The 18,053-nt window shown below is 35.7% G+C and overlaps 1 protein-coding gene and 1 long non-coding RNA gene across 10 annotated transcripts in view; one reads left to right on the plus strand and one right to left on the minus strand.

The window, feature by feature from the left end:
* The window catches only part of SYT1 (synaptotagmin 1), a 1,216,262-nt gene that overhangs the window by 150,240 nt on the left and 1,047,969 nt on the right, over positions 1–18,053 (minus strand). For all 9 annotated transcript variants that reach the window (XM_061204233.1, XM_061204230.1, XM_061204232.1 and 6 more), the window contains one exon: positions 1,382–1,566. In XM_061204233.1, coding sequence (XP_061060216.1) covers positions 1,382–1,566 — 185 coding nt within the window. The remainder of the gene's footprint in view (positions 1–1,381; positions 1,567–18,053) is intronic.
* Positions 1–18,053, plus strand: part of LOC133100321 (uncharacterized) — a 268,666-nt gene that overhangs the window by 107,582 nt on the left and 143,031 nt on the right. The gene's annotated exons all lie outside the window — the stretch shown is intronic.

Below are 18,053 nucleotides of genomic sequence, written 5' to 3' on the forward strand. Positions count from 1 at the left end.
ACAAATGTACTAAAAATACCTTCCTTAACTAAATTGTTCTTAAGGAGATTCACATATTTAAGAGTTCAATTAATAGTAATAGTATAAGAAGAATTTATAAAACTGCCTATATATGTTGCTATTAGGGAATAAATAGAAATTTTGAATTATTTGAAGGGAAGCATTGATAATTGAAAATGTTATTTCTCTGAAAAATCTTCACATTTACTTTTTTTTAATATAAATTTACTTATTTATTGGCTGCGTTGGGTTTCTCTAGTTTAGCTTTCTCTAGTTGTAGATAGCGGGCTACTCTTTGTTGCAGTGTTCAGGCTTCTCATTGCGGTGGCTTCTCTTGTTGCGGAGCATGGGCTCTAGGCACACAGGCTTCAGTAGTTGTGGCACACGGGCTCAGTAGTTGTGGCTCGTGGGCTCTAGAATGCAGTCTCAGTAGTTGTGGCGCACGGGCTTAGTTGCTCTGCGGCATGTGGGATCTTCCCGGACCAGGGATCGAACCCGTGTCTCCTGCATTGGCAGGCAGATTCTTAACCACCGCGCCACCAGGGAAGTCCCTACATTTACTTTTTATATTGAAATAAGTTGTTTCTTAGAAATATCCAATATGAATATGATTCCAGTAGAGAAATGAAGAGACATTTAATTATTATACCTATTTAATAGTAGACTTTATTCTGAACCAAATCACCTAGTTCGTTTAGGAAAGATAGATTAACAGTGTAAAGGACACTCAAATTGCTTCCTTGGGCTTGGGAAGATAACTCAGCCAGATGGATTTTATAACCTGCATTCTGGTTCTAATTGTCCCTAAGTGAAGAGTTTTGCCTTAAAATTCTACCCCATTCTTTAGAACCAGCTCATACTTCTCTCCCTTCCCTTGTATAACTGATTATTCCTGAGCACTCATAATTGAGCTGGACGTTGTATAGGGATGGTAGCTCATCAAGTGTGATAAATAGCTATAAAACTCAGTATTTAATAGTGATTATGAACAGTGATGATGAGAAAAAGATGTCCCACCCAAGAGGAAGAACAGATACTCTTTATTCTGTTTCTCTAACTCTAGACACAATTAAGACAGGCTAAACAGATGTAATACAAATATTCAGATATCATTCCAATACGCTGGGCCTACCAATTTGGCCTTGATGGTCATGGATGCCCTTTCCTGGTTTATGTGCTTAGGAGACTGGAAAACCCTAACCACATGTTTCCATTGTACTTTGGGATGTTGAGTAATGACTGAAAGGATTGCAAAGCATTTCTACAACTATGACAAGTGTTCAGATATTGTTTATTTCTATATTTATCTGGCATAAACTAATAAACTGTCTATTCTTAAATTTTTGATAAAATAAGAAGAAACATGGAATGAATACATTACCTGATCTTTCATGGTCTTCCCTAAGTCTTTCACATCTTTCATGTTAATGGCATTCTTCCCTCCCTTTTCCTTTCCCTTCTTTTTGTTTTTCTTTTTGAACAAGCATTTCTTACAGATACAAAAGCAGCAGGTCAGGACTAAAAGGACCACGACTATGGCTATGGCAATTAAGGCCCACGGTGGCACTGAAAGAAAAAAAATGCAGAGACTGTTAGTAGTAAAGCATTTACATCTGCAAAACCTTTAAATTCATGGGCTGTAAAGAAAGCTATTCACTCATTCATTCGTATTTACTGAGCTCCAGGCACACTGTTCTGCATTGCTTTATCCATGTTGTTTCCCCAGCCTAGAGTGTTTCTCTCTTTTCCCCCTCGCCCTTCCAGGCATGTCAAATGTCATCTCCTCCCTACAGCTTTCCCTGCCCCTCCAAGCTAGATTTTCAATGATCCACTCCTTCATTTCTTCAGAGCTTACCTCTGGAGTTTGGCCTTTGAGTTCAAGCCCTGGCTCCACCATTTTACTAGCTGTGTGACCTTGGGCAAGTCGCCTAACCTCTCTCTGTCTCAGTATCCTCATCTCTAAAGTGGAGGTAAATTGGTAGGTACCTGATAGGCTTTCTGAAGATTAAAATAAGATGCAGCACCTGGCACATGGCAAAAACTTAATATTAGCTGCTCTTACTCACCTATCAAATACTATAGGTTCTATTAATATGTTCTGGGCACAGTGGAAGGGGTAGATATTAATCAAAAAAACAGAAAGACAAATGTAAAGTCCTAAAAGTAGTGAAGATTAGGAAGAAGGACTTGGTGCTCTGAAAGTCGATCATGGGGAGATTTACCCATGCAGGGTCTCTGGAGGTAGGGCAGTGGTTATAAACCCAGGCTTAGATTCAGGCTTGGCCACTTACAGGCTTTGTAACTGGCCAGATTACCTGTGTTGAATTGCTGTTTCCCTCTCTATAAAATGAAGATAACAGTGGTACCCATTTCATCTCTTTTCAAGGTTGAGTTAATAGACTAAAAATCTTAGAATGGCATCTAGCACACAGCAAAAATTCAATTAATATTAGCTTTTTTTTTTTTTAATATTCAAGGCATAGGGCTAAGTACTGTGGGTGACACAGCTCAGAGTACCTATGGGGGCATAAAAAATGCACATCAATAAATATATAAAAAGAGGTGAATACACTGAGAGGAGTTTGATGGATATGCTAAGAAATTGAGAGGAGGAAGAGAAAATTTTTAGATAAGAGTGTAGACTTCAGATTTACAGGGTCTGTTTAATAAAGCATGCACAAATAAAGACACTCAAGCATTTTTTTCTATTACACGTTGTCCAGCTACTAAAAGTAACTCCATTTTCTCATTTGGCATCCCCTATACGTGTGCTTATAAAAAATCAGGTCTCATGGAAACATGGAGGATTTCAGTTTGCCAGAAAGTCATTCAACTATTGAGATTAATCACAGGAAGCAGTAATTAGATTTGCCTGTTGTAATCAAAAAAGACATTGGTTACTGAAATGGTAAGAAAAAGTGCTATTTTCTTCTAGCTACATAAACATCATTAGATCAATGATTGCTGAACACAAGTAGGAGTACTTTGATGACGTAAAAACACCTAAAAATTAACTTCAAAACTGAGAAAATCCGCTCTCTTGGCTCCTTTTGCATTTAGCTTCATAGTGAAGAAGACTTACTATGCATATTATTCTAGCTTATGAAAGATGACTAGATGTTACCCTAAGGACATATAAAACCATAACTGCTGAAATTGTGTTTGCAGCCAAAGAAAGATTTGTGTGAAAGTTACAGATAAGCCCATACCCAAAGACATGCTTTCTTATAGGTCTCTAATCTCATTAAGCAATCATATTTTTAAAAAAATGTAAAGGGAGCTTATGTAACCAATGATAGCATTCACAATACTTCATTTAAAAGCTTCTACCTCTTTTGATCTAGTTAAAACCCTGCCATGCGTGAAGGAGAGAGCCTGTGTATTCACTGTGGGTGAGACAGTAGAATAATGACCCTTCATTTTGAACCTCGTAAATTATTCTCCTATTCTCCTAGTCGGACTTGCGTGATAGTCTCTCAGAGAGCTACATAAAAGTCTCTTAAATTACACAGGGCAAGACAGAGATCATTTGACAACTTCACAAAAAGAAAATAGACAGTGAAAGCACAGGAACATTATTTAAAGGAGGTAAAGAGATAGGAACATAGGATTACAGGAAGAAATTTGAAATAGTGCAACTTGAAGGTGAATTATAACCACTGAAAAAAATTTTATTTTTGACTTCTATTTCTTATAGTGCTGCTGTCTTCTAGATTTGCTTTCAGCTGATCTTCTGAAGAGCTTAATTTTAACTTTGAATATGCTATATTGAATATATGAAATTAGCAAAAATTTCCTCACAACTTACTGGTACCTTTAGATAGAATTTAAAAAAAGCCTTAATGCTATCATTTTGTGTACCCATATGAAAACTGGACTGAATAGTTAATTATAAACCACCATTTTAAATTAAATGCAGTTATTTAAATTGAATTTTCGTGTTAACAATCTTATTCTATTTCATAGAGCAACTAAATTTTGAGAATTTTGTAAGTTTAGTCAGAAACACCATCTACAGTATTATTACTTTGTAGCATTTATAGAAATAAGTTTCAGTATTGGTGAGCAAATCTCGTGAAATATATTTTGGATTATGCTAAAAATTTATTGAAGACCTACTTATTATGGGCCAGCAGCTGTGCTGCGGCTTTACATACATTATCTCATGTAATCTTCACAGAAGTTTTGTTCATTATCCCTTCAATTTTATAAAGGAAAAACTATAGATTGAATAGTGGGAGAAACTGAAATATATTTTTACATTATTAGGTTAAAAATATGCATATTATACATGTATACAAAGGAAAAATCCTTGTGGGGCTGTGAAGCCTATTTAATAGGACATTTTACTTTTGAAAAAAAATGGAGAAAATAAATAACAGCAAAAGATGCTGCCAAGAGTGATTTCTTTATTTCTTTATTTTACTTAAATATAAAATATAGTTTCAATCAAAAATAGGCTCATCAAAATATTGCTACTGGCAGAAAGCTATCAGCTTATTGTTATTGCTACCCAACTATCATTAAATGGAATTTTATAACATGAATTTTAGCATTTAACTTAAGGACCTTTCAGCAGAAAACAATAGACCAATGTAAAAGCTCTCCATTAAAAATGTTATTTTCATCTTCTAGTTAATGAATTAATCTCACATATCATTTAACCTGAAGGTAAACCGATGCATAAGAATTAAGTCAAAGTCAATTCTGCTTCTGATGTTTTAACTTAGATTTTGTGGTACACAGAATAATGACTCCTCAAAAATGTCCACATTCTGATCCCTGGAACCTGTGACTATGTTACCTTACATAGCAGAAAGGACTTTACAAATGTGATTAAGGATCTTGAGATGACAAGATTATCCTAGGTTATCCAGATGAACCCAGTGTATTCACCATGGTCCTTCTCAGTGAAAGAGGCAGGCAGGAGTTTCAGAATCAGAGAGATTTGAGGATTCTGTGCTGCTGATTTTGAAGATGGAGGAAGGGACCATTAGCCAAGGAAGGTAGGTGACCTTTAGAAGCTGCAAAACGCAAGGAAAGGGATTCTCTCCTACAGCTTCAAAAGAATTAGTTCACATAGTCATTATATAAAAAAAAAACTATGGAGGTTTCTCAAAAAAATTAAAAGTAGAACTACCATGTGGTCCAGCAATCCCATTCTGGGTATTTATTGAAGGAAACAAAAAATCACTCTCTTGAAGAGATATCTGCACCACCATGTTCACTGTGGCTTTATTCACAAGTCAAGATATACAAGTAACCTAAGTGTCCATCAATGGATAAATGGATAAAGAAATGAATAAAGAAAATAGAATATTATTCATCCATAAAAAAGATTTCTTCTGTCATTTGAGACAATATGGATGACCCTTGAGGACATCAGGGTAATTGAGAAGTTAGAGACATAAGTCATATAGACAAATACTCTGTGATGTCACTTAAATGTGGAACCTAAAAAGTTGGAACTCATAGAAACAAAGAGTAGAACGGTGGTTACCTGGGGCTGGGGGTGGGTAGGGGAAATGGGGAGATGTTGGTCAAAGGGTACAAATGTTCAATTATGAGATGAATAAGTTCTGGGTGTCTGATGTACAGCATGGTAACTGTAGTTAACAATACTGTATTGTATACTTAAAATTTGCTTAGAGAGATCTTAAATGTTCTTACCACATACACACAAAATGGTAATTATGTGAGGTGATGTGTAGGTTAAATGACCTTATTGTTGTAATCATTTCATAGTATATACATATATCAAATCATCATGTTGTACAACTTAAACTTATACAACGTTATTTGTTAATTACCTATCACTAAAGTTGGGAAGAAAGAAGGAATCAGCCCTGCTGACAATCTGATTTTAGCTCAGTTAAACACATTTTGGACTTCTGACCTCCAAATAATAAATCTGTGTAGTTTTAAGCCAGTGATTTTGTAGTAAGTAACTATAGCAGCAATAAGAAACTCAGTAGAGATAAAGCAGACCTCAAGAGATTTATAACACATGCTGCATATAGATGACTATGCAATTGGAATATTAATGGGGGCTATTTCTGTATATGTGGTGATCTTTTCTTCTTATTCACCGTTTTTATCTATGCCTTCTGCAACCATTTTCATGATACTAACAGTGCACTCAAGACTCTCTCAGAGATAACCAATGATTTTCTTCTGGCTAAACCCAAACTACATTGTCAATGGTATGAAAAAATCTTGATCATGTATTCCTTCTTGAAAATTTCTTCTGCTTTTGTTTCTACTACCCTTACCAGCACCTCCTTCTATGGCTCGGACATTTTCTTCTCTTTCCTTTCCCAATCCCAAGCGTTAGATGGAGTTGTTATTCAAGGCGTTCAGCTCTGTGCTCATCTTCACGTTCCCTCGTTAATGAGCACATCCTTTCCCATGCCTTAAACTGTAGGTCAGTTACTGTTCCTTCTTCTGTTCTCTAGAACTGTGTTCCCAACTGTCTAGGAAATGTTCCCTATGAATCTTTCATCATCTTCTCAAACCAGTTCTCAAACCAGCTATGTGGCTTCTGTCAGCGCTTTTATAATTTCCTGCCTCTTAGACACTGGAAACACGTGGAAATTCCAATTCCCAGATCCAACTGATTGGCAAGTCTTGTCATTTCTTCTTTGATACATTTTATACGTTTTTTTTTTTTTTTTTTTTTTTACATCTACTTGACTTGGAAGGTTTGGGCCTGACATTACCTCCCATCTGATCTCCCTTCCCATCAGTTATCTCTTCTCTCCATTTTACCCATCCATTGTCATTGAACAAAACTTTCATTTTTTAGAAAATTTTATTGAAGTATAGTTGAATTATAATGTTGTGTGAATTTCTGCTGTACAGCAAAGTGATTCAGTTATACATATATATCATTCTTTTTCATATTCTTTTCCATTATGGTTTATCACAAGGTATTGAATGTAGTTCCCTGTGCTACACAGCAGGACCTTGTTGTTTATGAACACAACTTTTCTCATACATACTTTTCAGTCATTTTGGGCATAGCTTTCACAGTCCTCTGTGTTTGGCCCACTCCACCTATCCGCCTTTCTTTCTCACTGTTCTCCTATACCACCTGTAGTCCCGTCAGACAGGGCAACTCATTGTACTTTGCTCAGTTCTACCCCCATGTTTTTCTAAAGCAGATTCCTTCTTTTCTGAAATGGCTTTTCTTCTTCCTCTTTAGTCATTTAAATAATACTTATTTTTCAAGGCTCAACACAAGTCTCACTGAGTGTTGACAGATTTTTAAATAAAAATATTGCATATAAATTTCCCCCTCCCACCCAGTGGGAAATGGGGACTATGTGGTATAATACATTGGGTGGTTTGTTAGACTGGCATAAAAAAGACGTATGATGTAAAAAAAGACAAACCTGTAAAAATGTATAAAAGGTATTTAATAAACTCCTTCCTACACATGAAATTCACTTCTTGTTGATTTAAAACTCAGCTCTTTGTAGATTTTTCATGACATGAAGCACGGATATTTAATGCGAACACAATAAAAATAATTTGGAACCAGTTAGAAATAAATTTTCATTAGCTGGCCTTCTGTTGGAAAAACCCCAAACAACTGTTTTCCCTTATCAAGAGAGGCTGTTCTTTCACGGGAAGTCAGCAGTTTAAAAAAGTAATTATTTAATCAAACACATATTTATGGAGCATCTACTGTGTGTCAGGCATTTTTCTCAGGTCTGGGATACAGTGCTAAGCATGGTTTCTGCAATCATGAAGCTTTCTATTGACTTCCCAGGTGTTAAATCCAGGTCTAATTTACTTTTTTAAAAAAGTAAATTTTCGTATTTGCCAAGCTCAGTACTCAGAACATAATATAGTACATTTTCAGGTGGAAACTACATGGATTAATGCGCCCCTGTGGACAAATTTAGAACTCCAGGGGTACATTTATTGATGAACTCAACTAGTAAATATTCTTTCTACAATAAAAATGTAACTCTCAAACTGAAAAGCCTCATTTCCTGCCTCACCCCCCCACAGGGAGTTTGGCAGTAAATAAATTTCTTAAATTATTTACTGAAGGGGCCCTGAGATATACATAAAAAAAAAAAGTAGACACTCTAAATATCCTTTTCTTTAATAGAGCAAGAAATATCCTTTTCCTTAATATATGGTGAAATCAAAGATAAAAGTCTCACCAAGAACAAGGGTATTTCAGAGAGTACATTTATAAAAGGGAAAATTTTAGCATTACTGATAGCAGTCATGTGTGTCAACCTTATGCTCCCAGATCTGAAATCTACTCATCAGACATGCGTTGTGCCTCAGACCTACAGAATGATGAGTTGGTGAGAAGAGCTTTTTCTAATTTACACAAAGTGCCCTATGGCTGAGGGGAGGCCTGCTCAAGCTCTTCTAATTCTGAGCTCTCACCTCCAAAGAGACTGTTTTTCTTCCCCTCTCTGAAATACCTGACTCAGTACTATCTGCTTAATGGTGCTCAGTGAATGGCTTGAAAGAAGCCCACGTCCCCACATTCTTGAGCTCAAGTAGGAGAGAAGTGGACAGTCTCTGAGGCCCACCACCCTCCCATGTGTGTCTTCTGTGGGTCAGCTACTCAATCCCATGTCCTCGGCTCTGATCTTCTCCTTCCTCATTCCCAGTTAGCTACTGCAGTCTCCTAGGCTGGCAAACTTTGGTGGATTTACTCATTGGGTTCAAGGTTTAATCGAGGACAAAACTTACTGTTTTTTGTCTTTCTGCCTTGATTTCACTTTCTGGAGCAGCTCTGCATTATCTTTCCATTTCATTCCCATCTATCATATTAAGAAACAACCTTAAATTCGTAACTCTTTCACAAGATGAGTCATATTTTCCTCTCTGAGAAATGTAAGCTTGTACTTTTATATCAATTCTTGTTATTTGAGCCAAGAGCCTCAAGATACACAGGTAATACCATTGCCATGGCCACTGCAAAAATTCAGCAATATCTTCAAGCATTTTCTACCTTTGATGTATCTCTGTTTGTCATATGAGTGCCTCACCACTGCAGTAAGGTGTGTGTAATTCATTTTATGAATAATTTATATAAAAACTTAATTCTTACATTTACTGAAGATTTTTGCCAACTTCTAGTTTTACCCCATACAATCCATCTTTCTAGATCATTATACGTTGATGCAAGATGCAGAATACAATAGAAAAATAATAATTTTGCTCTTAACCAGTAGGAAAAATAATCTGTATGTCAAAGCTTTGCTTTTAGACTGTTTATAAAGAATTATTAAAAAAAAAGACAAGGATAATCATTTTTCAAAAATTCGCAAAAAATAAAAAACAAACCTTGCATTTTAAAGCTTTTTCTAAATTACAGAATACAAATGGAAAAAAAAGTTCTGCAAATATGTGGATTAATACACTCATTAAGCACCTCTGGACACAGACTGTTAAATGCAAGATTTGAAATAGTGTATGAAGTAATTCAGAATATAGCTTAAGATTAAACCAACCAGTCAAAGGTCAGAATGAAGAATTTCTCATAGACCGAAATGGCTTCAAAGACCGTGCATTCTTGGCTTCTGGGTATTAAACTTATTTTTCTTCACTCTTTAGAATGGTAGTTCTAAGCCCCCTTTGAATTGTATGCTCTTTTTAGAATATGACAAAAGCTATGGGCTCTTGATGGGAAAATATGTGTATGTGTGTGTTGTGTGTTTGTTTAAATTTCCACACAATTGGGAGTGTGTGGTACCCTTGTGGAGATTACAGTTCCCTAGGTCTAGAAGACCACTGGACTCTGAAGTAAAAACTCCTTTCTTAGAGCATCAGAGTAAAATTCAAGATTAGTGAGTTAGGGAAAATGTATTCTTTATTTGGTCATTTAACCTTTCACTTATTTCTTCTTGGCAGTCTGCTGTGTGCTTATACTGTGCTGGGGGTGGTGGGGAAACAGAGCCCAGAGAAGATGGGCCCCTTTATCTAGGAGCTTATGAAGACTAACTCCCAGGAATAAACTACAGGAGACAGGAGGCAATACAGAGTTAAACACAGAATTCAGTGGAGTAGGTGGGCTCGGTAGGTAGCAGGTTAGAGAAGAGCAAGATAAAAGGTCCTAGAGTTCAAGGAAGGCTTCATGGAGGAGGTGAGTCTTGAGGTGAGCTTTGAATCCTTGCTTTACACAGTGAAAATAGTGTTTTGGGGACTCCAGTTCTTTTCTTCCCTCCTTCCCTTCCTGACTCCCTCCCCTCCTATCTGTCTGTCTCCCTCCTTCCCTTTTTTCCTTTCTCCTTCCTTTCCTTTGGGTTTTAGACTCCTTTTAATCTAACTTATCACCCAGTGACTACCTTGCTAAACAAAGCTCTCAATAAGACACGGACTTATGAAAATCTACATTAGATTTTTTTTATCATAGTAAATGGAAAGACATTTCTTTGAGGTAAACACACGTGGCCTTCCCTAAATACCCTTCAGAATTACCTTCTTAAGAACACATTTCACATTTCCTCTAATGTAGATCTGTTCAGTTTTTCAATATGAGCCCCTGACAGAAAGCAAACTGGAAGAGGTGTCTGTATAAATATGCTGTAAAAATGATCCAAGTCATTGACTTGAGTCAGCTACTGGTGGCTTTTTAAGGTGGATGGATTGTGTAAAAAATAATGTAGGAGAGAGGCTCACTCATCCATTCATCCATTTGAATGTCTATTTAACACAGTAATGCTCAACACATTGGACGAATAGTGAAGTTTGAAATAATTTACTTAATCAGCTTCCAGTCTAGTTGGGCAGATTTGATTAACAGACATGAAGCAATTGTGAACAATGCCAGATAGAATGTTAAATGCCAAATTAAATGGGGCCTTTTGTTAGATTCTAATTCTATATAGTCACAGCAATCTTATTCTACTTGTCCGAGGAGCACTAGTTTAGAATTATTTTTAAAAACTTTAAAATTTAATAAAGTTAACACATAAAAAGACTTCAGTAAGATACATTGCTTTGATATGCACAAAATCACAACCTATACATTGATAAATTTTTACCAGGACCTCTATCCGTTGATCTGATTTCAGTATGTGCTGCTCTGTTGAAGCAATTCACAGTCCCTGCTGAATAACTTATTAAGGTTATTGATGTTTCTGGCTGAATGTAAGGATCAGTCTTGGTAACAAAAATTAGTTGACTGAAGGCCATTTTATCTGCACAGGTATTAACCAAATAATTAATTTTATAAAATGCCTATAATAATTGTCTGCTTTCAACGATAAGGCCAAGTCATCCATAGCTTCACAATATTGGAATGTCTGAAATTTGACATGGAAAATGACATTGGGTCTTCAGGCAGAGATAAGCCCCCCTCACAACTTTCAGAGGATTTAGATAAGGCTCCAGAGTTGGCTCAGGGGCTTGCTCTCTGCAGCCTCCAGGGACAAGTGTGTTGGTAAACATAGAGGGATGCCAGGTAAGTTGGCAGAGATGAAGGCAATTCACTTGCTAATCAGTGCTGAAGCTCTTGGAGATTTGTAACCGTTTTCAATCATACTGTGGACAACACAGTTTTGTGGTTAAAGGGAAATCCATTTATCCTGTAACATTTGTAGCATGTCTCTCTTGAGTTTTGATTTCTAAGTTCAAAACTAAGAAAAAATTATGTCTCAGGTTTTTCTTCCCATAGCGGAAGCTAACTTTCTTCTTGACTTTTGTTTGCTAAGGCTTCAAATTAAGCATCTCTTGGATTCTGATCCCATTAGTATTTGGTTTTATTGTGATGCTTCGAATTTGGTCAACTAGGTCTTTAATCTGTTGTCTGTCTTTGGCAAAGATGGCCAAGAAAAAAAGAGACTTTTCCAAGAATTGAATATGGCACCCGTTGTTAACTTTGGAATAATTCAATAGTTGAGAGTCTACTTGTTTCTTTACTAAGCAATTTAATGTTATTAGGATGAAATCCAATTATGATAAAAGAATGTCAGGTAAATGGGCAGATATATTCCCTGCTTCCCTATGCTCTTTTATAACAGTTAGAAGAAACAGACAAACAAAAAGGCCATTTGGTTTCATTACCTGCTTTTTGGAAGGATTTTTCTCCCCCGTATTTCCTGTTTGTTATTCTAGGAGCAAACGATGCGTTTTTAGAATTCCCTGTAACTTGGAGGGATTTAACTGTACTGACAGGAGAACTGTGTGGTTGCCATGCATGAGCGAAGAAGGGCAGGACATTCGAGTCTTTCCAGTCATGAAAGGGAAGAGTCAGGTTCATTAATTTCATCACTGTACAAAGTGACAGGTAGACAACGGTGAAAACAAAGCCGCTCGCTTGTCTAGCTATCCACAGGACATTTTTCCTTGATGATCCAACGGATTGCTGCTGCTACAGACCACACTTACTAATTTTCCTTTCCAACTGTTGTTTTCTCTGTTTGTCTCAGTCTATTTCTCTCCTTGGCAATTTTATGTGTCCAATTCACAATCTGTAGCATCATTTCTTTTTTTTTGGTTTGTTTCCTGGTTCTTAGATGTGAACTTTCATTTTTAGTTTACAGCTCCCATGATGCTTGACTTATTTCCTGTTCTTGCTTTTGACGGGGTTTCCCTATGCTGGTCAATCTTGTACATGGTGACTTTTTCTTTATTTTTTTTTTTCCTTTTAAATATTCTTTCTCTTCTGTTTAGAGCTTGTGCTTCAAAGCACCGCAGCAGTGAGCATGTGACCTCAAGGCCCTGCAAATCTGGTTGGTCTTTGTAGATTCTCGCAGATCTCCACTAAGAATGTAGAATTCCTTTTATTCTCTTCTCTTTGTCAAACTCAGTTATTTCTTCCTTTGAATGACTCCCAATAGACTTCCTCCAAATGTCTACCTGAGTAATACCACGCAGGAGCCCTTTGCGTTGTCTCTCATCCACATTCATTTATGCCTTGTGACTTGTATTATCACGTATTGATCCTTGTTTTGTAGTATTGTGATTTGTCTCTTCAACATGAGGAGGCTATCTGAAGAGGGATACTGATATCTTCCTTTCCTTTGCCTTCTATGAAGTATCAGTGGGGTTGGGTACATGGGTAAGTCTTAAGTAAATGCTTATTGAATAAATGAAAGTATAATTAGAGGCAGAGACAGCCTTCTTCAAATACTGTTTACACATAGGGCCTGGTTCCTTGGACACCTTGTTGAAACTAAAATGTACACTTTTAAAAAAATACTACAGATTAAATCATGATAAAACTTCGGATATACATCAACTTTTCCAGATTATTTAGAAAATCTATGTAAGCATCCCTTATTTTTTATTCCAGATAGACTATGGAAAAAGCAGTAAACTGGCTTATTTTTTTCTGCCAATTATTTTTTCTAAATGATTTTTATGTCATATATCTCCTTAAAAGATTCGATTAAAATCGTACTAGTAATGCTGATATGCCTTTTCCTTTCTTATATCCAGTTATACGGTTCTTTCATTTTATGACGCCCTTTCACATTACCTCAACTGATTTGACCCTAAAAGCCAAATTGTAGAGGAGCTAAATAATCTCCATAATCTCACCATAATCTCCATTTTACAGATCCGAACACTGAGGATCTGAACTATGGTTCCTGTAATGTGATTCCTTTTAGAGTTGAGATCAGACCTAAGTCTTTGGGGTTCGATTTTCATGTTCTTCTTATATATTGTGGCATTCTTCCATGTCCACATTGACAAATGAGCAAATATTCACTAATTATATCACTTCTAAGAAGAGTTTAGTTTTGTGAACATATTTGTATATTACTGTCAGGCTTCTCTTCACTGAAATAATTGTTAATTGTTTATGCCAAATCAATGAAAATCATTTGTCAAAAAATATTATTGATAATTGTAACAGGGCAACATCAGATATAATAAAGATCATGGATCTTGACTGCAAGTTCTGCCACTTAAATTGCCAAATCAATTTGATCAAGTTATTTAAACTTTCTGAACCTCAGTTTCACCCTCTGTAACAGGGGAGGTGGGTGAAGCAAGGAGCTAATGATATAAACTCTGACTTGTGATATGTAAATTTATGACATGCAAAGTGCTTAGAATGGTAGATAATATGAAGGAAAATTTTAAATGTCAGTTAGTATTATTTGCCAGCAATTCCTATGAAATTTCACAACTTGAAAATGCTCAAAACTTGGCAGAAAAAACAAGTTCTGAAAGTTACGTGGATAAAAGATGAAATACAAGCAATTTTGTATGTATTATACAATTCCCAGTATGCTCAAAGTGTTCTGCCTTAACAATATATCTGAGTGTCAGGGTAACATTCTAAAATAAAGATTGCTGTTGCAAAACTGAAATGCAAAGCATTTTGGTAGTGATCAAGCTATTCATGGATAAATAAATAGAACGAATAGATCAAACTTTGGGGGAAAATAAATAATTGTCCTTCAGAATCGCACTGGCCGACAATTGTTTATGTTATTCAAATAATGCAAGCAGCATTAGAATAATATTAAGTTTGTATTAATGGAAATAAACATGTACTGCTTCATATTTTCAATAATTTGTCAGCCCAGCTGACACTTCCTGAGGTAAACCTTTTAACATAGCAGTAAAGATATTAGTGGAAAGATTTTACTCTTTCTACTGGCAAAATGGTAGATTTTGCTTGAACATACGCCCCCTTTTATAGTGCTTATGCATTAATAACAACATGCTCTTGATGCTGTTTTTTTTTCTCCTTAAAAATTGGCCAAGCATTATAAGTGACTGAAAAGCTATCTTGAATTCGGCATTTATTGTTCAGTAACTATTTATATACACATTTAAGTTATAATGATCAAGTTTTATTAAGAACCAACTTTGATTTTATACCATTTGTTTCCATTGAATAATTTATAAAATAGTTGGGTTTATTATTTCATTTAGGTAATATCCTCATCCATAGATGGTAAATCTAAAGTACCAAAAATAATGACTGTCCTAAGATTCTGGGAAAAAACCATGGCCCAATCTTGAGCTCAGTCTTTTGAACATCAAGCTCTTTCTACTAATCCAATTTCTGATAATTCCTGTTTCAAATCAATCAATGGTGTTGGGATTTAAACTTAGCTGGGATCACAATTTTTGGTCCTTTGCTATTTAACTCATTCCAATGTCATATTCATTTACAGAAAACCTTTATTTTCTGCTGTCTTTGCTCATTATTTTCAAGAAAATTAAGTTAGGAGCCTATAGTTTTCTTTTGGTGGTTTTGACTAGAATTGAAACAGTAGCTGAAATTTACATTTTAATATGATTTAGTAAAATAGTGAAATAGAGGATTTTCTTTAACGATTGAAAGCTATGAAACTTAATGGAAGGGATAGCTGGTTTTTTTTTTTCCAGTATTTTACTTATATGTAACCGTCAAAGTCAAGAACCTGGTCCCTGCACAAATATTGTAATGTTAACATGTATGCTTGGAGGATCACTAAATCCAGATATTGCTTGGAAGAAATAGAATTATCTTACTAGACTAGTAGCCTCTTAAGAGTCTTTGGAAAAGGATAGTAGATCTATTTCTTAACATACTGAGGCAAATGCCTTTCAAGTAATATAAAATTTTATATTTGAAGTTCATCTTAATGATTTTAAATGAAATAATAAAAAGTGGAGAATTCAGTGAACTGATGTGGGTAAATCTTTTTGACTAAAGGCCAAACTGTTATCTCTGAAAAAGATGTTTACTTTAAATAAATATTGATGGACAGAAAGGGAGAAAATAGCAGAGCACTCAACATAAAACAGGTTATCAGAAGAAGGATCTTGAGGGAAAAAAAAAAAAGAATGGAGAGTGCTATCTCCTATTGAAAAAGCATTCCCCTAACCTCAGAAGGATAGCTCACTGACTTCAAAGTGGCAACGGATTGTACTAAGTCATTTCGTTAATCAGTGCTCTTTGAAGTCCTACCATGTGTTTGAGACAAATGGAACAAAACTAAGGACGCATTCTATGGACATTGCAAAAGGGGCAGTAAGTGACCCTATGTTTATGTTAACCTGGGTCAGCTCCCTCCTTGAACCCAGGGTTCCTAACATCACTCCTGGTCCTTCTTGAAGCACATGGTGCTGCCTTGTGCCTTGGTTTTCTCTTTTCCATTCACTCTACTGCCTCTGTGGGCTGCTTTATGCATATATGATAATGCAGGGGAGTCAAGAGAGGGAAGAATACAGTACAGAGTTTGGGGAAGCCATTTGGGGTGATACGTTCTTTGGCACTTTTTCTGATTGTCTCTGAGCAGTCATCTAAATGGTGAAACAGGGAGGGGAGTTGTAAGTGGTCTGAGGCTTGCATACATTTCCAGGAGAAGAAGAGTTGAGACCTATCTCAGCTTCAGCAGTGCTCAGAAGGAGGCAGAGAAAGCATTTGTCACCTCCAGGTTCCTACCTGGTGAGAAGTGTGTCAGTTGCCTTATTTAAGGATTGTAAGGGTGAGAATCTCAGGTACAATCTCAAGAATACAAATGTGAAAATGATTAAGATGAGCTTAAGGAGGTAGATTGTTTTGTAAAGTTCCAGTCATCTGTGTAATTGGACATGTGGCGTGATTACGTAATGTTTAATGTAAAAAGTGATCTTTGCTCTAGTCCTCACCCCAGTCTCCCCCAATCAAAACCAAAGATTTTACAACAGCAGATGCTGACACCTACGGCTGGAAAAATATTAGGGGAGAGTCATGAGGTTGGAGTTAGACAGAAGTATTTTCCTTCAGAAAGATGGGATAAATACTGTTCGTTTTAAGTGATTTTGTAATTTTCTAGGCAAAAGTCCAACTATGGCATAAAACAAAATAGGCTTCTTGGAAAAAAAAGCAAAGTATAAGGAGAAAAAGTCTTGTTAACACAACTGATCAGAATCATAATTAATATACAGTAATGAAAAATAAGTTTCTAAAATGGCTGAAACATAATTATTATTTGGTTATTGTTCTAAAGCAACACCTAAGAGTTTTACCTTTCTAGACGGGAATAGATTTGGATTAATTTTCCTCATAGAACAGTTATTTTGGCATGACGTCAATATAATTTGATTTTTAGTTAGGGTAAATGTTTTTGTGTGAATTTTAATAAATGTGAAATTTAATAACTGAAGCAGTAAATTCATAGAAAATCAATTATAATTCTATATATTACTTCAACTCATCATGGTATACTAAAAGGTAGTAGAGGTTTGGAGTCAAAGAACCCTGAGTTTAAAGCGCAGTGAGTCTTTTTCTTCTTTGAGCCTTTATTTCTCTCCATGAGAAGTGAGAATAATAATACCACAATAATAATTGAGAGAATTCCATGAGGTAACACATCTGACACTTGGCACAGAGATGAGGTTTAATAAATGCTAATTCTCTTTCCCATTTTATATAAAAAGAAATGTATATCAAATTCTGTTCTAAAGTTTAATATTTTTCATCCTGAAAGTATTTCATGGTAACATATTTAAAATGATTAGACCCAAGCAATAAGCTATATGAAACCTGCTGGGTTTCCTCTAGAGACCTGGTTCTATTTGCCTGTCAAAAATTAAAGGAAAAGAAAATTGGCCCAGTGTAATTGCTACAAGTTGGAAGGAATATAGATAATTTGGCATTAATCCAGCATCAAGTAAAGAAGACATTTAAATCTTAGCCCGTGGCACCTATAAGAGAATTAAAGACCTGTTTTCTATGAAGGGAGAGTTAGCAAAAATAAACAGAGTATAGCAGAAGAGACTGAAAATATTGGGGGCAGAGAAGTAGAAATCTCTTAATTTTAAGGATTGATATGTACTGAAAGAATTTTTTAAAAAAGAGCAGATCTGGCACAGCTCATGAAATCTTAGAGGCAATGAAGCTTGGCTGGCAATGATGCCTGGCCATCACTTACACTGTCTCACTGGGTTTTAAGCCTATGGTTTTAAAGTATATTAATTCCTGTTTGAGAAACCTGCGTATTTAAAAAAAATTTATTTTCTTGAAGTATAGTTGATTTGCAATGTTAATTTCTGCTGTACAGCAAAATGATTCAGTTATACATACATATATTCTTTTTCAAAGTCTTTTCTCTTATAGGTTATTACAAAATATTGAGTATATT

The sequence above is a fragment of the Eubalaena glacialis genome, chromosome 11 (assembly GCF_028564815.1).
Source record: "Eubalaena glacialis isolate mEubGla1 chromosome 11, mEubGla1.1.hap2.+ XY, whole genome shotgun sequence".
Taxonomy (NCBI): domain Eukaryota; kingdom Metazoa; phylum Chordata; class Mammalia; order Artiodactyla; family Balaenidae; genus Eubalaena; species Eubalaena glacialis.